The sequence below is a fragment of the Dufourea novaeangliae genome, unplaced genomic scaffold (assembly GCF_001272555.1).
Source record: "Dufourea novaeangliae isolate 0120121106 unplaced genomic scaffold, ASM127255v1 scaffold246, whole genome shotgun sequence".
Lineage (NCBI taxonomy): Eukaryota > Metazoa > Arthropoda > Insecta > Hymenoptera > Halictidae > Dufourea > Dufourea novaeangliae.
In genome coordinates, this window is record NW_015374139.1 from 506,326 (window position 1) to 530,151 (window position 23,826).

At 36.6% G+C, this 23,826-nt stretch overlaps 2 protein-coding genes across 4 annotated transcripts; one reads left to right on the forward strand and one right to left on the reverse strand.

Annotated features, from left to right (window-relative positions):
- LOC107191405 (restin homolog) lies at positions 1-21,954 on the reverse strand. The gene is given in 22 exon segments (XM_015580440.1): positions 1-358; positions 704-882; positions 957-1,131; positions 1,205-1,235; positions 1,310-1,376; positions 1,378-3,017; positions 3,094-3,245; positions 3,334-3,646; positions 3,706-3,824; positions 3,890-4,561; positions 4,709-4,886; positions 5,708-5,728; positions 6,360-6,524; positions 6,598-6,738; positions 7,691-7,735; positions 8,244-8,466; positions 9,633-9,834; positions 11,411-11,608; positions 12,222-12,374; positions 14,015-14,083; positions 21,006-21,144; positions 21,780-21,954. Coding segments are annotated over 21 exon segments (4,902 nt in total). The 5' UTR covers positions 21,118-21,144; positions 21,780-21,954; the 3' UTR covers positions 1-311.
- Positions 21,950-23,813, forward strand: LOC107191406 (density-regulated protein homolog). Of its 3 annotated transcripts, none has more exons than XM_015580442.1 (6): positions 21,950-21,989; positions 22,711-22,839; positions 22,944-23,028; positions 23,110-23,289; positions 23,367-23,506; positions 23,740-23,813. In XM_015580442.1, the coding sequence occupies exons 2-6, from the start codon at positions 22,741-22,743 to the stop codon at positions 23,782-23,784; spliced, it is 549 nt and encodes a 182-aa protein (XP_015435928.1). In that variant the 5' UTR covers positions 21,950-21,989; positions 22,711-22,740; the 3' UTR covers positions 23,785-23,813. The 3 variants fall into 3 exon arrangements, with proteins under 3 accessions (XP_015435928.1, XP_015435927.1, XP_015435929.1); XM_015580441.1 differs by lacking the exon at positions 21,950-21,989 and adding an exon at positions 22,555-22,632; XM_015580443.1 differs by lacking the exon at positions 21,950-21,989 and adding an exon at positions 22,555-22,632 and having other exon boundaries at positions 23,113-23,289.
- Positions 23,814-23,826: the final 13 nt, after the last annotated feature.

Here is a 23,826-nt window from a genome sequence, read left to right on the forward strand (position 1 = left end):
TAGATTCATCCTTTACAACCATGTAATTTTTGTCTCTACTTTCCAATCAAAAAATAAGACAGTGTTCTTTTTCTTGGAATTCAGCCTGTAAACTTTTAAACTGTGGACTTAACAGGGGGAGCACAGCTGTCCGTCAAGTCACTCGAGTCTCTGGATGGATACACATTACCTATGCAGGAAGACATACATACAACGGTAGAATTTAACTCTTTATACAAAAATATACTCTATAAAATTTCAACAGGTCTTTCTCTCGCGTCTAGGATCTTTTTGCCAAGCAATGGAACGGGTTTACGAATAACAACACGCTGTTAAAACGTCTCGGCATCATCGCAATCACGAGTATCGTGTCCAAACACTGTAAAACAATCAAACGGTATAATAAATGGTACACTCGATAGAAGTAGAAAGGTCAGAGAATGCTTAGTTTAAGAAAAGAAATTATAATCTTACAAGCAGTTTAATAGATTAAAACGGTAAAATATAGTTAGGAAAAGGTGTATAGGTAGCGTTAACTGTAAAATAGAATGTGGTTATATTATACTACAGAAGAATAGTTAATCGATGTGAAACTACTTTCGGGATTGTAGAAATCTTTTTGTGAAAAACTTCAGACGTTTATTTCGTTTCTGAGGGAAAAGAATATTGTAAACATATGCAGCCAGAAGTGCAAATCGAATAACTTTGAACAATGAAACCTTACTTTCACAGTTCTCGCAGTACGGTCTTTCTACTGACACTTTCTTGGGAGACTTTGTCACTTTCTCCGGTTCTAAGAAGTCTTGAGCTTGGCGCGGGCAATCTTCCGTTTCATGTAAATCGAACTGATCACAAATATCACAGAACATGCGTGGAGCAGCCATACGTTTTTCTAATGTGCTTCTAAAATAATATAAAGAGTTAGCATAAATATTTTTTACTAGGGAGAATAAACAATAAAATTAAATGTTACGAACTGGGTATAGTCATCAGCTTCGTTAGCAGGTACCCCCATTTCGAGAACTTCAACCTTACACATTAACGCTTCGTTTTTACGCTGCATATCTACTATTACGGAATTCAAGAAATCTATTTGACTTTTTGCTGTTTCATTTTCCTCTTTTAACTTTAAACTATCAATGTCCTGGTCAACTGAATCAGAAAAATATATTCTAAAATAGTTCAAAAGAAATTAAAATAAGTTAATTGATATTAGAATGTTTACCTATATGTTGTTTCATATCACCTCCAGCTGCCTAAAATATAAATTACGTTATGTTCTATAGCGTGTATAAAAATACAAATTTTAGCATTACCGTTAAAAGCTTACATCATAATTATTCTTCATATTTTCACGAGTCAGTTTCAACTGATTCGTTGCTTCCGTCCATTTAACAACTTTGTGCTTCCCTTAATTGGGCGGATTCTGAGGACATACGGTTCAATTTTTCCATTAAGTTTTGCATATTCTTTTCAGCTTCTTTCTCTTTATTTTTCATAGTATTTGATAGGATTTCGATCTTCTGTTCTTGTTCTTTAAATGATTTCTCAAGAGAGTCTTTAGTGTTGATTAAGTGTCTGTTTTCTTTGCTTATCTCATCCAGCTTACTTTGAATTAATTTAACTTCTTCATTCTTCGTCTGCTCGTGTGTATTTAACTTCTCTGTTTGTGTACTTTCTAAAGCTTTAATTTCTGCAGTTAACATTTTAATTTTTGCTTCTTTATTAGACAAGTCACTGTTCTGTTTCTCAACTAAGCTTTCAAGCGAGATCCGTTTTTGCTCTAATTCCGAATTCTTCTGAAGCATATTTTCAAGTTCAGTCTGCCTGAACTTCACTTCGGACTCTAAACTGTTTTGTAATTTCATCACAGATTCATCTTTGGTGTTTTGTAATTCTTTTATCGTTCCTTCCACCTCTTGAAGAGAACGAATTTTAGCATTCAGTTCTTCTTTTACAATCTTCAATTGTGATTCTAAAGCATTTACATTATCTGCTAAGGAAGTCTTTGTTTCTATAATACCTTTGACTTCATTCTCTTTTCTTAGAAGTGCTTCTTGCATTTTATTCATTTCCTCGATGTTACACGTCTGCTCTTTCTTTATGGACGCAACAGTATCCGTCAGTTTTAAAATTTGTGATTCAGTCTGTTCAGCTTCCTTCTTCATTTGAATAAGAGCTTCTTCTTTAACCTTAATCATCTCTGTCGCATCACCTAACTTCTCCTTCAGTTCCTGAATTTCTTTGAACATTGTACTCAAATTACTAGTAAGGTCTTTATCAGTGGTTTCCTTATTAACTATTAAAGCTTCATTTGTTTTTTGTAATTCTAAGTATTTATTTTGAATTTGCTGGAGATCAGAGTTCTTCTCCGATATTAAAAACTCTAGCTTTGTACGATTTTCTACTTCGGTTGCTAACTTTTCAGTTAACTCTTCGATTGACCAACGATTGGCACTTTGATCTGCTTCTAACTTAGTTTTAACTTTTTGTAAGGCTTTCGTCTCTTCTTGAGAAACAACTAGTTCTGCCTGCAAATCGTCAAGTTGTTTCTGCAAAGACGACATTTTTTCTTTGTGTGAATTCTGCAATGCATCGTATTGCTGTTGAACATTACGGATTTCCTCTCTACTATTCTTTAATTCATTTGCAAAGTTCAAAGCTTCTTGAGATTTCTCGTTAAGATTACATTTAACCTGTTCATTTTCATTAATAATCTTCTGCAACTCACTATTCTCTGCTTCAAACTGTTTTATTTTGTCTAACAGCTGTGAATTCACTCTTTTCTCTTTTTGCAATTGAGACTTATTGTCTTCTAATTCTGTACGCTGTTCCTGAGTCAAAGTGTTAACTTTATTCAATTCTTGCTCCATATTACTCAATTTTGTTTCTAATGATTTTACTGTACTTTCACTTTTAAATGTTTTATCCTTCAACTCATCCAGCTCTTTTTCTTTCATTCGCAAATCCTCATTGTATTTCATCAGCTGTTCAGAAGAATCAGCAGAACTATTTATCAAATTTGCAATATCAGCCTCCTAAATGCAACATAAAAGATAAAATGTATTTTCACCAAAGTTTCTATACCAGAAATTTCAGATAATTATTACTAACCAATTTTTCTTTTTGAGCTGTGACTTGTGATATTTTATTTTGTGCAGCAGCCATTTCCTGTCTCAGATCTGCTACACTATTCTCAAATTCCCGAACTTTGCTCTCCAGAACATGTTCAGTTTGTTTCGATGACATAAGAGCATCTTGTAATTCTGAAACATAAAAATTACTAATGCTAAGCCAGCAATAAACGAAGTAATTGAATAATATATTTAAGTAAAATAATAATGTATAATTTACCTGAAGTTTTCTCTTTAAGATTTCTAATTTCCTCATCTTTACTTGCGAGAATTAGTTTTAGTTCAACTATATCATTCTCCAATTTACTTAGTAATAAAGACTTTTGAGATATATCTGCCTTTACTTCATCAATACACTTTGACTTCTCATCAATCTGACCCTGATAACGTTTAGTCAATTCCTTGATTTCAGCCGCAGTAGTGGAACGAAGCTCTGACAATTCCTTTTCCTTTACCTTCAATTCTTCATTTAACTTCTTTAATTGTGTAGAAGAATTTGCTTCTGTAGCCATCAAGGTAGCGATGTCTTCCTCCTAAATTAATATAACATTTAATACTCATGAATTTAACTTAAAAAAAAAGAACTACTTACTAATTTATGCTTTTCTTGGATTATTTTGAAACTGTCTTCAGCTTTTAATTGATATTCCTGCATTTGGTTAGAAAGAACAACATTCTTTTCTTCTATTAATTTAAGTTTCTCGCTTAACTCTGTAAACGGAGATTCATATAAAGTATGATATTTTTATTAAATATCTTTTGTATCATGAACATACCTTCGAGCTTCTTCAAGGCATTGCTTAATTCTTCATCTTTCTTTTTATTCAGATCAATTTGCGCAGTTAATTCACTCATCAGTTTCTCAGTTTCAGATATCTTCTGCTCAAGCTGCATAGAAACTTCTTTGATTTTCATATCTTTCATATTCAACTCTTCATTGAAAGACTCTGAAAGTTTATTGATTTGTTTAATGTTTTCTGCCTTAAGTTCCTCCAACGCAACGTTCTGTGTTTCCAATTGCTTCTTTGATTCGGTCTCCAATTCTTGTGTTTTTTCTTTCAACAGATTTTCTTGCTGCGTGATTATCTTTTCATACTTAGACGTTAACAATTCCTTTTCTGTTATATTTTCTTGTCTGATATTCTCTATCGTTTCGTTAGCTTGCTGCAACTCTTCTTTCAAAGTATTGTTACTATTTTCAAGTTCTTTTTTCATGTCTTCCATAAATATGTTTTTCTCTTGTAAATCATTTCTCACCCTATCCAATTCCGCCTTTAAACTTATTTCTGACTCTTTGTGCGTTATACTTTCTTTTTGATTTTCGTTTAACTTTGTTTCTAATTCTCTTATCTGTGCTACACATTGTTCCACAAGCGTGGTCTTCTTCTGCACCTCCCTATCGAGACTAGTCTTTGTTTCTTCCAGACCTCTGTTCCGGTTCTGTAACTCTGTAGTATTGAAGAATATGGAAAAAAATACTTTGTTACTAATAAAACTATTGCACGAGAAAAGGAATTTTCATTTAATTCCCGTTCGTGTAAGTTAGTCCATAAAGTATCTGCTTCAAAATCGACGATACAAATATAAATAACTACCTTCCACTTGATGTTTATCTTGAGCAGCACTGGAGACCTCATTGCGAAGACGTGCCAGTTCTTCTTCGGTTTCAAATAACTTTGTACTGTCTTGTTCCAATTGTGCGACACGTTCCCTTTCTTCTGCCAGCTGTTTTTCGAGATCTTTGATCCTGTTTTCATTTACAGTATTTATCACCTAACGACAAACATGCTTGTTTAGTACCCTGAGCTGACCAACTCACGTATACATCAACTAACATGAAGCGCATTAAAGATATAGTATATAAGAGCACTGTTTACTGTGTTTGATTGAAACGCTTGTATGATTGATCAGATTCTGAGAGAGGCTAGAAAGTAATAAAATACAAAAACGAAATCTCGTGTTATACTTGATACGCATTATTTGATTTCGCTATGCAACAATATACAACAGTGTGTAACATGTAACAATTGAAACGAATACAATTTGAAAATAATAAATAATCTCGAACAAAATGTATAAATAAATAAATAAACTGCATTGTTTCTTAGTTTCTCGCGCGTTTGCTCAACAAATGATTACGTATTAACAATATATTATACATAAAGCACAGATTCAGCGTGAAGAAAGCAATTGCTGAAAACTTAACAATTACCTTACAGTGCACCGCAAAGCATATTTAACCCCGCACCTTTCTAACAAATTTCACATAGCGTAGTAATCGTACCTATTAACTATATAATACAATTTCTATTCTTTTAATTTATAATAGCCTTTTGTCTCTTAATGTAACCAGAGGGTATAGAGAAACATCTAGTAATGCTACATCAATATAAGTTCTGATACTTAATGTTAACCAAAATCGAAACAATTAGTCGCGAAAGCATTGAAGAGTAGGTACTGCGACATCACATAGCTCTTTGATAAAACTGTGATGAAATGATAAATGATATGACTACAGTGACGATAAGAAAAGCGGTGCAGAAAAACAGCATCAACCCCTCCTCGGGCCCAAACGGCTGCCATGGGATACTCACACATTGTTCAGTTCTCTCTTTCTGAAAATAAACGATAAGTTTCTTCCGTTAACCCACAGCCTATACACAAATACTGTATGTACCGTATGCTGAATTAAAATTTCACTTCAATTCGAATATACTCTTTAAGTATAGCTTGTATGTCATTATTCAAGAAACTTTTACGTTCCCAAAGTCTAATGCATTATAGCTTGTCCCAGCCACCACCATTTTATTATGGCGAAGCTTCTCCTTACCGAAGCATTATTAATTGATAGTCTTTAATTCTGAGCAATACTTGCGTTTCTTTCTAGTTCCATTAAGCAATTGTATAATATTTTAAAACAGAAAAATAGAAACGGAAATTTGCTTAAAGAAAGTAAAACGAAAAGAAAAATGAGAACGTTTCGTTAAGTACTCGACAAACGAATCTCTAAAAAAAATCTCTGTAAAATTCTTTCTGTAAATGTTTATTATACTTACCTTATATTTTATTGTACATTGATTTTGTTGTAACACACTGACTGCCATAAACAAAAATACAATTTATAAAAATTGTACACCTTTCAGAATTTATGGGGATATCGATTTGACAGTCGGTATGTTAAACTACATAATCGTAATGTATATTCGTTATATCTGAAATAAAAACTTGTATAATTGAGACCTATACCTGAATATCATCCTTATTGACAGACTCTTCTTCAAAACGAAACAATAGGTCTTCACACTTCCTCTTCTCCTCTTCCAATTGCTGAGTCAGCGCATTCTTCTCCTCGAGTAATTTCGTAAAAGCAATCTCTGCTTCTGTGACTGTCCTTTGCATTTTCTCTCGATACTAAAATTAATACCCTACAGTTGCAGCCACAGTATTCAATGAATACTATATGATGTATGAAAGCAACAACTACCTGTTCATATTCTTGCTTTATTGAAATGATAGACTGTTCCGCTTGATCCGCTTGATTTGCTGCTTTCGTGACACGTTCACGTTCTAAATCTCTTTCTCTACGTAGAATCTCTATTTCTTGCTGCTTCTCCCTCAAAGTTTCCTAAAATATTAGAAACATATGTAACACCAATTGCGAGTTGCTCGCATAAACGAGTAATTTAAAATATACTGTTTTTCGTGGTCTAACTGCTGTAAAATATTTCCATAACAGAAACTTTACAATATAGGAAATTAGAAGTGCGGATATGCATTTACTGGAAGAATTAACATTGCTTATAGTGTTTTTCTGCATTGCATTGTTATATTTAAGAATTGTACATTTATCGTGACTAAATAGTGGAATTTGAACAGAAGTTATTGTTTGTTTATTGCCATTGAATTACACATCTAATAGACTCGTGCATTGTTCTCACCTTACTCAACTCTCGGTAGTCTTGAACTTTTGTATCGTTAGAAACTGGTTTCTAATAAATATATTCAAAGCATATAAACTATATTTCGATACAAATATGTGAGAGAGAAAGTAACTTGATAGAAAATACGTAACATAAATATTTTTAGTTAAAAATCTAAATGATCAAAATTACGAGTTCAATGTAGTACACAAGTTTGAAAACATTTAATTAGTAGCTTTTTATCTCTCTTATGTGCAGAGGTTTATATCTACTCCTGATGGTAAAATGTAACTGTGTAACTAGATAATATAAACTGATGTTATGAAGTAAATGCCCACGTAGGTGGGAGGTGGATTCCCAGGGAGAGAATGAGGAACGGACGGAGGATTTTATTGAAATCATGTACAAGTATCAGAATACTTTTCTAAGCTACTTATCTATAACAGAACTAATAGTTACAGTCTAATGTATTTACTGTATACATAAATCTAGTAAATTCTGGCTTTTATATAATAAAATATTATGCTTAATATTCAACAACAAATAATCACAACCACGCTTGTTAATCTACATCTACGCTAATAACTAGACGAAGAGCGCTTTAAGTGTCACAATCCTATCTGAATGTGACAAATAAGTGTTAGAACATGGTCTCACCTGCAGGATAGGTCGTGCAAGTGTTGCCGTGCGCAAACCAGGCCTCTGGAATTATTGATGCAACAAAAAAAAAAATATTTTCATGCATAGCCATAACGTCAAGCTGCAACTCCTTCTATTACCTGTACCTATTTTTATTTCTAATAATTGAATACTTTTTTCAAATGAAAAACACTAATTCCGTAAATTTTAGGTACTGACAATACAATACGGTTAACCAGATAATTCTCGATTGTCCGACAACAATATTAACGTCACAAAACTAACGAAGCTCGCGTTCTAAAGATGATGAAATACATGACCGCTCTTTGGTTCTCAAACTTCTTGTCATTCAGCCAGGCTCAATTGTCTAACACAAAATAAAATTATTCAACAAAAATAAACAACTATGATAACCACAACAACAACAACAACAACATCATCCAGTTGCTCTGTGCGGAACAATATTCGAATCGGTAGAAATAGCCAGGGAGGTCTTGCACTCAGGATAGAAGATGTGAGAGTCGCGGTAAAGGGCGACATCCTCCTCTCATTCTGGTACCGTGAATCTTACCCTCGCTGTACTGACACCACCAGGTCTGGCTGTTGTGCTCGCTGTGCTGGCGATACTTGACAACGAGACGAGCGACTCCCTGGAGCCAGTCCTCTTCAAGGACGAGTTCAGGGAAGCGCCGGTCGGTTTGTGCATCATGCAGCTTGTCCTTCGGCTGGTCGGCGATCGACTGACCTTGTGCGCGGGTGCGAACAGGCCATATCTAGGTCTACACTCGAAGTATCTGGAAGAAGCAATGCTAACCAGTTAGACGAATCGGTCCACATACAGATCTAACAAACATAATTGGATATAATTGTACGCAGTAATCTCTGTTGGCGAACGATTCTTTCGTACGATCTATCGTTTAACCCTTCAGTTCCTATGGTCACCAGACATTTATTTAACCAGTCACGTAAAGAAAACTTTAGCAATTTAGTCATTTTCGCTATGGGGACTGGAGGGTTAAACGAACTAAACGAGAATTACAGTCCCTCATTTTTCCAACTTAACCAGTTCGCTACCAGCACATTATTTCGTCAAAGACTATGCCAGATTCTCAGTATTCTATTCAATGGGATATCCTTAACTTTTTCATCAGAAATTAAAAATACATAAAACAGAGACAATGACTGACCCGAAATATAGGTGAATATTGCAAAACCTATTTCCTTTTTTATCTAAGATAGTATGCTGACATGGAACTTGGAGCGTCACAGATATGTGACACTGGTAGCGAACTGGTTAATTTTTGTCCCTCGGTGTCAAATTGACCCGGTGGTAAAAATTAATATAATGAAGTGATAAATAGTTAAACTTGCAAATTCTTTAGAGTAAAAATAACATCATTTCTTAGGAGAAAAATATGTCAGATTGATACAAGGGACGGATGAGGGTTAATTACATCAAGTGATAAGTTAAGAAAGGCCATTCACGTGACGATATCCAAAATGTCTATGTATTAAAACACTTTTGAATGGAGTACTTCAAGGCTACCATCTTGCGTTTACGTCTACTATGCATATAACTGGAGGTCACGGATACTACAGTAAATTCTCGATGAGTATTCCGAAGGTTTCTCGGCACAGACAACCAGAGGTCCCAAGATGTAACGTTGACTTTTTTAACGAGGTTTAGCACAGTGATAGAACTTGAAATTCTGAAGTCAATGATATTTGTTTCAGCCGCATACGGACATTACTTCATGAAATATTTATTGTTCAGCGCCGAGGAGCCTTCGGACTGTCATCGAGGATTTACTGTATTTACTAAAAATCGGACATTGTAGAATCAAAGAAGGAGGGTCGGTCGATCGAATCCTCTGCCCTCTGGTTCAGCCTTTTTTTTACGTTTTTTATACAATTCATGTACTACTCCCTCGTCTAGATTTTTTCGAACGTTCATGCAGACCTCTTGTCGAACACGGAGCCATCGTTCTTCCCGACAGGCTCGTCGAGCTCCACGCCGCACCATTCGCCCGCTGCGAACTCTGTGCTGCCCAGGTACCTGAGGACACCTGTCTTGCTGCCCTGGCTGGACGACACTATCACCCTCTCGCCTAGCTTGAGATCCCTCTGGGACACCGTGGACGACAGGCTTGTTGTGGATGCGTCTGCGTGACCAGGGTACATGCTTTTTATTCGTGTCCAAAGGGTTTCTATATCTAACTACCTGTTCTAACCTTCCATTTCGTTATTGATTAAGTGTTATTTAATTTTATTTAAAATAAATTTCAATTTTTTAGGATTTATGCACTTTGTTATGCTGTATTACAAAAAATCCCTCCCCCGTCTCTATTCAACCAAGGGGCCTCCTGAAAATCTGATGGCTCTAGGCCACAAAAAAATTTTAATCCGGGCTTGTCAAACAGGTCTACTGTATCGTGATTCTTTATCGTTCCGAATACACAATGGACGCAGAAAGGAGACGTGAAACAGTGTGACGGGAGGCAAAGAAAACGACAAACAGTGTAACTGATCAGTGACCTTTAACACAGGCGAAACCACATTTGGCCCCGAGCGCGATACAATAAGCGACAATTCAACACACCAAGCTAAGTAACTAACTGTGTATCTATATTTTGGTTTCTACGTATTTATTGCTGGCGAAAAGGTGTGAAATCGGCGCATATCCGATTTATTTACTATAAAACGAAAACACGCACACGGACACACAGTTCAACGAGCGATTCAACTACATGAATAACAAACATCTAGAGGCACAATAGAATCAGCGTGTAAGGTGTGGATGCACCCAGTGAATGAAAAAATATTCATTTTTTTTAATTTCCTTGTTTCGTATTCACAAACAGTTTTTGCGCCACTGGTTAGAAGTGTTCATTCACCGGTGAAATCTATTTTTTCTTTTCAATTTAATTAATTACACGTTCCCAAAGCTTCAAATTGAAATCTATACGTTACAAAAGTGTGTAGATATAAAAAAAATCGAATTTTCTTAAGAGGAGTCTATTAATATTATTAATATTTGAAATTCGACTTTAATAGGTGCAAAATCTGGTAAGTGTTCATTCATTGGTGCATTTACCCTACTAATAAATAGCATACTAATAAAACAGGGTGTAGCTCGTTACATGTGTTAGATACAGCAATTCAACTGAAGAGACAGAGAAAGAGTACAATTTACAAAATATTAATCCTACTAAATACAGTGCGCTCTAAGGATTTTCCTCTACATGGCGTGCGGTTAGGTGATCGTTTCTCGAAAGTCGGGATCCATCGAATTTTGCAGTTCGTTCTTTACAGAGAAAAACGAAATACAGACTGCTCTCGATTATTGTCTAGTATGTTGTACACGATTATTGTCCAGGCTTTCCTTACATTATGCCCCTCTGCTTTTATTGCCAAGGTTTCGGGCGAAAAACGAATTTACGAGGATCGTCTCTGTGGCATTTCTTCCTACAAGATTATTGTCCCATCGTGGACCTGACTTCTGGACGATAATCGCGACCAGTCTGTATTTATCCTCCATACTCAAACGGTCATGCACAGCTACATCGATGCTCCGTTACGAAACTACAAAATTCGTGGCGCTAGAAGGATAAAGGGGGCACAGAGAGCTTCGATATGATCCTCTGTATTCTTCACAACTTTCGATATACATCCCCCCAAAAAAACTCTCTGTTCAAGCGGACTACGGACGGGGTGAGTATCTCTTGCACCGATCCTTACTCAACGACGGAGACACCGTTTTCCCGAGGCTTCCTCGGACGCTGTCGGGCGGCGACGTCGGCGTCCGTTGTGTCGTCGGTGACGTGAACGAGGAGTCGGACAACGGTTCCCTGGTCAGCCTGGTGAGACGCGAGAATATTCCACGTTTCGGCTCGCACTGGAAGTAGCGGCAATTGGCCACCGATCCATCGTTCTTTCCTGAAATTTATTGTAAATTGTAATCGGCCTATTCGAATCGAATTGACAAAGGTCATTCCACGGGAAATCTGACACTCTTTGGAGCAATATTTCGAATTCTGTCAACCCTTGGATATATTGTAGTCTTTAGTCATATAGAAACGTATCTCAAACATCCATTTGTTGAAAAAATTGTCGATTCTACAACTGTTTGAAATAAGGAATCAGTCTTTTTGCAATAAATCATAATTGTTGAACTAACAAACTGATCAAAATGAGCGTTGTGGGTGCTTGTAGTAAAGACATAAGAGTACCTAATAAAAATTATTTCCGTTGTAAAAAAAGTATTTTTGACCATTTATTTTGCAATTGTTTGAGAGAAATGCAATTTTATAATAGTAGGACCGGATTGAAAAATTTGAAAAAACTTGAGGATATGGTCCTGTTTATCTTCTTTATGAAGAAATTTCCAAAAATCTGGACATTTGGAAATTGGACATATAAAAATTAATTGAAAATAACGCTGAGTAGAATCATACAAGGGTACAACGTGTCAACAAAATCCGAAATGTTACTCCACAAAGTGTCCGATTTCGCGTGGTATGCCCCAATAGAATATGATAGAGGATCTTACCGATTGGCTCGTCGAGGACCACTCCAGCCCAGTCACCAGGAGCGAACTGGGTCTCCCCGATGTAGGCGATCGAGCCAGGTTTCGTTCCGCCGACCCATACACGGTCTCCTATTATAAAGCTGTCGGTGTCCTCTGTCAGGACGACGCTAGTATCTGTCCGACAGTGACACGATTCTTTAATAGACTTGGAAGGATCGTTGTTTTCGCGTTCATGGAAATTACGGATTTGCGGTCTGAGGTGGCACTTTTAATCGAGGAATATCTTTTTAACCCCTCAGTGACACTTCTATATAAGTTCGGTGTGGGGTCCTTCGATTTTCTTGTAATTAATGGATATGATGGACCCGTTTTACAACACCTTAACGGTCAGAAAAACGTCCGTAAAAGTTCAAACAATGCCATAGCAATATTTTTTTACCCTTTCAGTGCTATGGACGCATATATCGTCGCTCTAATTCTTAAGTGTTCTCCGCTAGTTTCGAAATCGGGAAAACTGAGTTTGAAGTTTACGAAGTTTCATATTATTTAAACAGGAAAGTAGTGAAATAATCAAACACACTGTAATATAATCTACTATTATTACAATGAACCTCCATCGCTGAGGGGCTAAACAGAAGAGAAAAAGGCTTAAATATATTTTTTGATTTTCGTATACGCTGTGACACTGTCGTGGAACTTTCTTTTCAAACTCAGAAGAAACTTTACGAGTTCAAAATTGCTGCCATTCATCACGAAATTTGTATCGTTAGTACTGCATTTTATTGAAAATATATCTTTCTGCTTCAAGTTTTATTGGAATATGTTTCTTGGTCTGATTTATATTTCAATCAGTCGACTCTCTTTAACATTACGAGCATGCCGCGTAAGGATGAAAACATTTGAACAAACATGCAAGCTTCTCGACAAGTAACTACACAACAGGAGGACAAATACAGCTTTCACGAGACAGTACAACGATGCGATCGTGATTTACTGCCGAGTGATGCCAACAATAATCTTCATATGTACTTCCAAGAAATATCGAAGTCGATACGAAGGTTCTTTGGCATGGGCGTAGCCAGATTATCAGTCAGAGGGGTGGGGGCAAAAATATTAACACATCCACTACCACAGTGAAAAAAGCTGTACGTAGCCAGACACAATTTATTTTGTTTTTAAAATCATAAATCGTTAAAAATGTATGCGTTTTGTTAGTAGAGGCTGTTGGTCGTGTTTCAAATTATACTGCAATATTGAATATTATGCAAAAATTGTATAACTCTGGGCAGGGAAGGGGAGCAAAATCCAATTTTTTTTGTAGGGTGGGGCAAAAGCCACATTTTTCAAGTGCCCTCTGCCCCCCCTCCCCACTTGCTACGCCCATGTTCTCCGGTAATATCAATTATAATTGCCAGACTATAAATTTTATGCATTTATAGCCTATAGGACTCTTTGGAATACAATAAAAAAACGAAAACTTTCGTCGGATGACAACCAGTTTTCGATTTTAGTCATGACCCAATAAGACACTTAAGGTAAAATAATAATTTCCACCTTTGTTCTTGTATACCAGTTATGATATAAAATGTAATTTTGTATAAAAATTCACAATCTAGTAATCGCACAGTTGCACCGTAAAACAGGCTAAAAAACAAACTCAATTATAAGATATAAAATTTCTCGTGCTCTTTCGATTGATTCATGAATTCGTTTCAGAATTTATTTTGATATTTTCCATCGTTCTGCATCACGCACATTTCGTACAACATAAAAACCGTGAAATAAAAGTGAATACTAATCAATCAAGCACTTACCTGATCCTCTGCGCAGGCCAGCCTCGCTTAATCGACGGCCGTGCGTTTCCCAGAGATGATCCATCTGATCTGCGATCATGCACAAACAACGCAGAAACAATGCAAATCATATCAAACAAAGCATGCTTCCGTGGGATAGGGACGCAAAAAGCTTGCATCAACCCCTTCGATGCGGTTGACCATCGCGAAACCAAGGACAAACGAATACAATAAACATTTAACACATAACTAGACGGCGGATTTTATGCATTTATAGCAGACACAATTCCCTAGAATTTACTATACATAAGAGTTTGATCAATTTTTAAGGAATTTTTATTTTCGTTGGAACCTGGTAGAATAGTTAATACAGTAAAAAGATTCTGGTTTGACTCCAGTTTGATTCCAGTAGTCCCATTTAGAATAAACACCAATGACCAAGAAAATTCGAAAAATATGATATCGAGAAAAATTGTTTATCACAGTATTTTCCCCTTCTAACCAAATAACAATGTCCCCTCACTTTTTTTTTTGTATCTTCAAAACCAGATGAGATATTGAAGGTGCCCACGTTAGGTGGGACTCCTTTTAAACCGGAGCTATCAATGTTCGAATAGTTATTGCTGTGCCATCCTGTATATACCTGAAAAATAGGGCTTGGTGGCCACTGATTATCACTGGCGCATCAACGCAACAGGAAGTTAATTCCGTTCTTAAATGGACAGTTATATAAAGGAACGATTAAGAAAGGTGTGTTCACGTATGATTGATCAACATCAAAGACGAATCGATATATTCTACAAGAGTCTCGAACCAACGAAAATATTCGATTTTTTTATTTATATTGGAATCCTACTCGGTAACAAACAGAAGAGTCATCGGTAAGTTTCGCCTCTTGATTCGACTGAAACGCAAGTCGAGCGTATTATTTCGTTATCTACGCGGGACGGAAAAACAGAGAAAAATATCGCGATTCGAGAATTAATTGATTATTCATGAGAAATTGAGTAGGCGAGCCGTAGTAGGCCGTTCGCGTGGGCCGACTGTTTCTGTTCGACGAGATCGATCCGCGATTAAAACGACGCGTCGATCTTTCTACCGATTTCCTTGATGATGGATTAGATTTCTCAACGGGTGTTACGAACTTTATCCCCAAAAAACGTATGCACGAGACTAATTAAAAAAAAAGAAAAAATTACAAGTAAGTGTTTAACTCTGTACAGTTCGTTGTGATCTCATTTTGGGACGATCTAGAACGAAGAAACTGAATTTACGTCCATCATCTTCCATTTTATAACTACTAACGCCGCACACAATGGACCAGATCGAAGAATCCTGCGACAATTTTCTATAACTTCTGAACCACATAAAAATTGTTCTGAAAAACGTTAAAAAAATAATCCGTTTTATGTGAAAAAAAATCGAATGGTACAAATTGTGACGAAGTTTGTAACTCGGATGTATGTATAATGTACTATTTTTTTAATGTACTTGTCTGTTCCGAGTCTGGCTATTCTAGGTGGACGAATCGATCGATGATCGAGCCAAAATAAACGTGTCATAGGCGAGTGTCAATCACCTTGACCGTACTACATACTCGGTAACGCGATCCGTGTCTAAGTGGTCATACAATCCAGACACTACGAAGGCCCCCGTACGTAAACAAGGTTAATGGTGTAAGCGCGCTATTCGATTACCACCACAGTGGAACAGGTTAGCAATTTGTTCCTGGAATCTAATCTAATGATCACCAGCGGGGTAACCAGATCCAGAATAATCTCTGCTCCAGAATCGATTTTCACTCCGCTCGATGGCGCCTCGACGATCGATCGAGGAGCTTATACAGTGCCTTCCTTCGGATGTTTCATGCCTTTAGGGAGGTTCATTCTAAATTCGAAAGACTACATAATTAAATAAAATTCATCTTCAAAATTTGAGACCAGATCACCGATGAAATGAATGAGAAAAAGTTGCTCAAAAATTCAATTTTCAACACAGTCTTACGATTTCTTACCCGAAGTACAATCTTTTCTTTTCACAGAAACTAGAACTGTTAACCACAAACTAGTTACTGAAAGTATAAATCCGAAGCTTTCTGATAATGAATTCCATCTTGTACCATGCCGAACATTCCAGGAAAATATTTGACAATAAAGTCCAGGTATTCTGACTAATACCAGGTGTTCATCATAGTGACTATAGCGTGGAGAACTGTTTTAAATTAACCCTTTAACTCCCTACCTTACAATTTTTTCTCCTCTCTCCGATCTTCAGCATTTGTTTGACTGTGTATTCAATCGAAGAGATTCTATTCTGTTCACAACAATCAGACATAACGTTCCTGTACGAAGATTATTGGATCCCATACTAGATTCCAAAAAAACATACTCCTCTAAATTACCAGAGAACTGATGTAAATTAAATATTCTTTCCCGAAAATTTCGCAACTAACCAAGAATTCCTAGGAACACAGTCGGCCCACCTTAGTATTCAATCTGCAGATAGATCCACTATCCTCGAAAGGGAATTATAAATAAGCACGCGATCCAGCAATGTTACATCATTGGCGCCCGTTCATCGAGACTCGTTGGACGAAAAACCGGCTGGTAAATATCAGAAACGGCCCAAAAAAGCAAACGACACATCCCGAGCTACTTTATATCCCGCCATATTTAGGGGCCGATGGTGTCACAGCACCAGCAGTGTCGAACAACACCATCTGGCCACGATTGTGTCAGAATGAAAGATCGTCACACCTTATCACCGTTAAGGAACGTGAATATGCTCCACAAAGGAACGTGGAACAAAAAAAGTAACGTCTATACACCAGGTTTCTAATTTCTCTATGAAAAAAATGTACGAAAGATACTGCAACTTTGGAGGATACCAGTTCCGAAACAATTTATCGCCGATTGGCCTGCAATCTAGAACACACCTGGGACAAATTGGACCCGATCCAGCCTTAAGACACTAAAATGATCAATACAAAACTATCACTGTCGGCACTTTCATCGTTTTTCTCGCCAACAATCGGGGGCGGAGTATACTGGGTAATATCGAGTATCGGAAACGTATCCGTTTCCACTCTGTCATTTCGAAAATTGACATTGTTACCTTGGGAATCGCTATCACGTTGCGAAACACGAGATCGAACATTCATTGACGCGATACATCTCGGCGGGAATACATTAGGTTCAAGTTATAAGTAACGTCATTTTCTTGTGCGTAAGTCTTAAAAGGCCTTGTCAATAAAAAAATAAACCGTTTTTTTTTCAATTTATACTCAAGTAAAAATGATTAGACTTTCATTAAAAAAAATGTTACTACGCGTTCCTGAAAACACGAAGAACGTCCAGAGCAAAGCTCACGTGGCGTAGGAATTCTTAAATTTTTGTCTAAACCAACCCTAACAGTTTCCAATTATATTTAGTATAGTGTCTGCGGTTTATTACATTTTCTAAATTCGTACATCACGTGCCTCGATAAGCTCTTCTAAAACGCTCATTATTACTTACGCCGATAACATAACCTATGTGCACGACCATCGACGTATTCTCATGCATGTAAACGGTGAATTAAATTACAATTCGGATTGATCGGTAGATTATAAACTGGCAATGCATCGTGAGAAAGTGGTGCCTAGACGAAGAAACAACATTACTTATACCTCGACAAAAATAACAGGAGGGCGAGGTGGCTCACTAAAGAGCCCTATCCGCAAAAATGAATTGGTCCCGCGTGGGATGAAAAAAACGAAACGGTTGGAAATCGAGCGTACAATAAATACGCGCCGTGAGAATTGCATAACCCTCCATATGCGTCATCCGCGGCGACGATGACTGCACCGACCGGCTGCATATCGAGGTGTCCCTTCCTAGACTTCAACGCTCTTGGATGAACCAATAAGGCAAGATTAGGTGCCCTCGATTCCAAGAGCCACGCGCGTGCTCGCTTTGTACGCAGGCTGCGCGTTTGTTTCCACTCGCGAGGGAGGGGATGGAGGGCCCCTCTTCTACCTATGAATAATCGAATCGATTTACCAGTCTCAGGATCCAGAGGCAGAGAAACACGGGCCCCAGAAGATTCTAAACTCTGGGTGATTTTAATCGGTTCGTTGAACAGGTGGACACTGTGACAAAACGAGTCCTCGAAAACGATGTACAGTAAATCCTTGATAAGTGCTCGAAGGCTCCTCAGCAGAGACCAGGAGAAGTCCCCAGATTGTAACGCTGACTTTTCAGTAAAGTTTAAGACAGTTATAGAGCTTGGAAATCTGAAATCAATGATATTTGTTTTAGTCGCATACGGCCATTAGTTTATGGAATATTTAATGTTAAAGTTGTAGGCTATATACAAGGTGTTTCCAAACTTGTAGTACAACTCAAAAGGATGTAATTGTGCATGTTAAAGTAAGTCCAAAATATAGAATAAAATTTTCTCGTTTCGTGCTTCGTTTTCAAGATAGTCAATTTTCGAAATTCATCCAACGCGTATTGTATTTGTGTTTACAGTAAGTAGAAACGGAATGTAATGAACGGACGCGTAAACCAGCGCATCCAACAGACTTCCAAATTCGATTGTCTGAAAAAAAAACGAAGCATCATACGAATCAATTTTATTCTATATTTTGCGTTTATTTTTACATGTAAAATCATATTCTTTCGAGTTGTACTACCAATTTGGAAACTTGTATATAGCTTATAACTTTAACATTAAATATCTCGTAAACTAATAGTCATATGCGGCTGAAACAAATATTATTGGTTTCAGAATTCCAAACTCTATCGCTCTGTCAAACCTCATTTAAAAAGTCAGTGTTACACCTGGGGTCCTCTCCTTTCCTTATGAGATTCTTACATGCTTGGAAGGAATAGAGAGTGCACACACACACTTGGTGGCTCCAGTTGAAAAGGCTCAATGGTGCTTCAAGTTTAATTTGAATACAAATATTTTATTAGTAGAAAATCAGTTAGACGAAAAATATGGTGGAACCGTAGAACACTTAAAGATGACTCTGAATGGATTCAAACTTGATAATTAGTTTAATTTGTAATTATGCAAGGATACTTACGGCCGTTACAAGCCTACAAAAAGTGTATTAGGCCTCTTTCTCGGGAATATTATGAATTCCTAATGAACACCAACAAGGTAAGAAACAAAATCTTTAATGTGAAACGGAAAATAAATTAAATCCTAGATTATTAAGGACTATCCACGTTAGTTTTCTGGTTAGAAATCAATTATGAAGCATTTTTACAAAAAAATACTTAATACCTAATTAACAGGAGGAAAGAAGCCTTCGAACATTTTCCGTCCACCGGTTCTCCGATAACCACCAGAATTCTCTCAAACGAACGGTCCGAAGGAACAATTTAAAAGGTTTAAATACCAATCAAACTAGGAGAATTGCGTTTGTTAATCGATTATATATTCCCTGTTAAGTAACAAGCCGCACGAGGCCGCCAAGAATTCACTTAATAGTCCCGGAGAATTTTTTATTCACCTGCGAATGAACGATTCCGCAGTGGGACGGTTTGTTAGCGAGAAAAGTGTATTTACCAGATCGCTTGGAGTAGATCCGTTCCGGTAAGCGATTGAAGAACGACTCACGAGATGATCGCGGGCTCGCGCCTGTAAAACCTCGGCTCGTTCACGTATCGTCTCAGGGTCAGGTAGGCGTACTCGGGATCGCGTTAGCGTGAAGAATCGAGTTTCGATCAAGTTCAACCCCTTCATTGGATCGCACACAGCTCATCGACGGTAAAAGAATCATTGGGCTTGGATCTTAAGCATTATTGTACACTGACGTGCAAACTCGGCGTCCACTAGAGAAAAAGTGGCGTAGGGAAAGGGGCTATCTGGAATTTATGCCAAATTAACATTTATTTTAACATTTATTTCAGTACTTGAATTAATGTTTCCAAGAGGAAGGGCCTCCTACCACTTAGTTTCGAAAGTTTCTGTAGTTTATGCCAAATTAACATTTATTTTAACATTTATTTCAGTACTTTAATTAATATTTCCAAGTGGTAGGAGGCCCTTACTCCTACGCCACTCTTTCATGTTTGCACGTCAGTGGACGCGGTACGCGCAGCCGAAAGAGGATGGTACAAACGGGGAGAAGGTCCATTCCTTGGGCAAAAATAAATCACAAAAGTAAATTAATATTTTCTGTTTTTCTTCGTCCGAAGCTTCGTGCCAGAGATAATCGAATTTGAAAAATTCCTGGATACACGCGGGCAATTGAACAAGAATTGGGCAATGCGACCGTTCAATGTATTCCGTTTGTACTTATTGTCAGCACGAATGACACGTGTTTCGAATGAATTTTCAAAATCGATTTTTTTCTTTTTCGTAAAACAAACCTTGGGGAAAGAATGTTACTCTACACTTTGGATTTACTTTTTGCATAAGGAATTACCTACTGGCCCTGTATAGATGTGTTACCATTATAAATTCAAATTTGACGCCTCCATTATCACCACTATAGTCTTCATACTGGATCTTCCAAATTGTTATTGTATCAAATATTTTATAAAGATTCCAACATGAGTGTTTTTAAAAGAACCCCACCCCAACTTTGAACTTGGACTATTTTTCAGTATCGTTCATAAAAATTGTAACATTCCTTGTCTTCTTTTAAAAAGACTCATAAGACAAAACTGAGAAATTTAATAATAATTGATTTCATACTTGTAACAGTATAATAAAATATCCAGGCCTGGAAATATAAATTAGAGATTTATTGTAATAATCCGGTCACAATATCTTATGTGATAATATTGTTTCATAGATATCACAAATTCTTCATGATCATTTAATGATATTGCTTGTAATTAGAATATCATTCAGCCTAAAAAGTATCAATGTTTTTATCTAGATTATATATTTATATTTTTAGGGAAGCATAGATACATTCTAGAATTAGACTGTGTTGACAAACATTTGAACATGGTTATTTAAAGCACGCATATAGAATTAGATGCATTAAGTATTAGTATTAAAAACTCACTCATTGCTGGTCTTGGAGGTGATGGTGGAACCGCTGGTCTTGGTGGCAGATTGCTGCATGGTCGACCAATTTTTGAAGGTGGTCTTAATCCTGATGGTTTTGGCTCACCCATTTTACATACACTTATTGTTATATAACACTGAAAGATGCAAATAATGGGTTGGTAAAGCTGACAAAAAATTATGAAAATTTTCAAAGAATAAAAGTTTAAATTTTATAAATGAATTTTTTATATTAACATTCCAATGAATCACTATTGTTATAAAACAAAAAATCACGTAATAACTGAGATAATACAACAGTAAAAACTTGTTTACAGTCTACACGAACTTCCATTGTGTACAACTTAAGAACTATTACCGACATATTAATATAATTGAATTAAAATCATTCGAACTATTAGTTTTCAAATATACGTGTATTGTGTGTTTAATGTTCACTTAACAATTGTTTCAATAACGATTAGACTGTCAACGTCTCATTTAAAATGTAAAAATGATAATCGAAAAGTCGTTGCAACTTTTTAAATCGTAGCCGAACTCACACTGCAGATACTTGTACGCGAACTGCGCAAAAAATGTCAGTTATCGCTTGACATTCATGAACAGTTATAAGAAACAGTTTCTTTACCTGTGTACACAAAGGTAAGAACGTTTGAAGTACGAATCTTCATTGAAAGCAAATATTATGACGTTTAAAAAAAAATGTCACATGAAAGAAAGGTTAACCTCGGGAGCAACGATCGTCCTAACAGAAAATACGAGATACTCTTACCTTACTTGAACGTGACGTGATGCGCTAGCACGCAATCAATTAACATATTTCATCGACAACTATTGGAACATAACTATTTTCGGAAACAAGCACCGCGAAATATTCGCACAAACTCGCACAACGGTTAACGGAAAAGTGAAAATTCCTGGCGCCAGTAGCGCCGTCACGGTCTACTTCCGAGTTACCCCTCACGAATACTGGTCAATACTGGTACAGTAAGCCCGCGAGTTCCTACCCATCTATTTTTTTATATTGTGTCGTACCGGCTACACTTGCAGCTTATTTTCTTACACACCTTCGCTTGTTCGCAACAGAATTGTCGAACTGATATATGTATCAAGATTTCATTATAAAAGAATGAAACATTTTGTCTTTTATATACATATCAGTTCGACTACTTGGTGCAACCGGCAAACTCAAAATCGACTATGCTTTGTTCTTTCACTCATTCGTGCAATGAATGCGCGCCAAAGGAACGAATTGATTTCCAATAAGAAAGAACTCCGATTATAGCCTGGTGACTTTCCGATTGTCTGAGTGAGGTGGAAAATTGCAGTAAATTCTCGATAGCAGTTTAGTTTGTACGTAGAAAAAAAGAAGGTTCGGTTACACGGTATGAACTCACTTCCGTTAGGTTCATGAGTACGATAGCAGCTTGACAGCAGATCGAGCAGATCTAGGGACAAAGCTGCTGTCGAGAGTAGAGCCTACTGTATTTTATCCGTCGGTGAATCTATTCACGAGATAGCATTAATTTTACTAGGTGACGGTTCCTAAACTTATGTGCTATCCGTTTACATAGGTTAAGACTGCATACCGTATATTTCGATAAGTCTATTGCAGGAATAGAAAAGTATTTAAAAAGAACGATTAGAATACTTGAGACGAGTCGAGAAGACATTCGTATCTGCTTAAACGAAACGTTTTTCAGTTTTAGAGTAGTCAGGTTAAGTATCTCAGAATGTTGGCAGAACATTCAGATTTACGCTTAGGACCGGATCCGAATATCAGTTATCCGATTCAAGTACAGTACTGTGGGAATTGTTCTCTTCCTATCGAGGTGAGATAACATTGACCTGAAACTGTTGATAGTTGTAGTTTATATTGCATGACAGCATGCCAATAAAATATTTTCGATATTCGATCTCTTCATTTGTGCTACAGTACTGCGAACATTATCCAGAATATGAAAAATGCAAACAGTGGCTAGAAAGAAACTTGCCAACCGAATTTGAAAAAGTTAAGCTAGGTAATTATGATCTTACATAAAATTAATTTGTTTAGTTGCAAATATAATCATCATTGCATTGATCTATGTATTAATTAATAGTAGAAGATAATACCACGGAAGCGGGTGGAGGTGAAGATGAAAAGAAACGACAGAAGCGTGGTGGCAAAGGTATGCTCAAGACCAAGAAAAAAGAAGATGTCCCAAAATTAGTGACTGTGTCAAGAGCTCCTAGAGGAAAGAAGAAATCAGTCACTGTTGTGACTGGACTTAGTACTTTTGGTAATATAAAATAATAACTTGTATCTTTCCATTAAACTTCCCTTAATATAGTCATATAATTTTATTTTTATTTTCAGATATTGACTTAAAAGTAGCTGCAAAGTTTTTTGGTAGTAAATTTGCGTGTGGATCCAGTGTAACAGGAGATGATGAAATAGTTATACAAGGGGATGTGAAAGATGATTTATTTGAGGTGATTCCAGAAAAGTGGCCACAGGTAAGAACAATTGAGTGTTGTAGTGGACAATCTAATCAAGTCTATGGAATGTTAAATACTGAAGATCAATAATGTTATAGGCATTGCTGTTTTAAATTTGGTTTAAAATATAGAAACATTTATAAATTGATAGAAAATGGAATTTATCATTTTGGCTTCCAAAAAGCTCCATTATATTACTTTGCATGAAACTGAAAAATAAGTCATTACTAGTACTTAATTTTTATTTTCAGATTGATGAAGATTCTATAGATGATCTTGGTGATCAGAAAAGGTAATGGGTCAATTAAAAGTATTACATGCACAATTGTATTTAATAT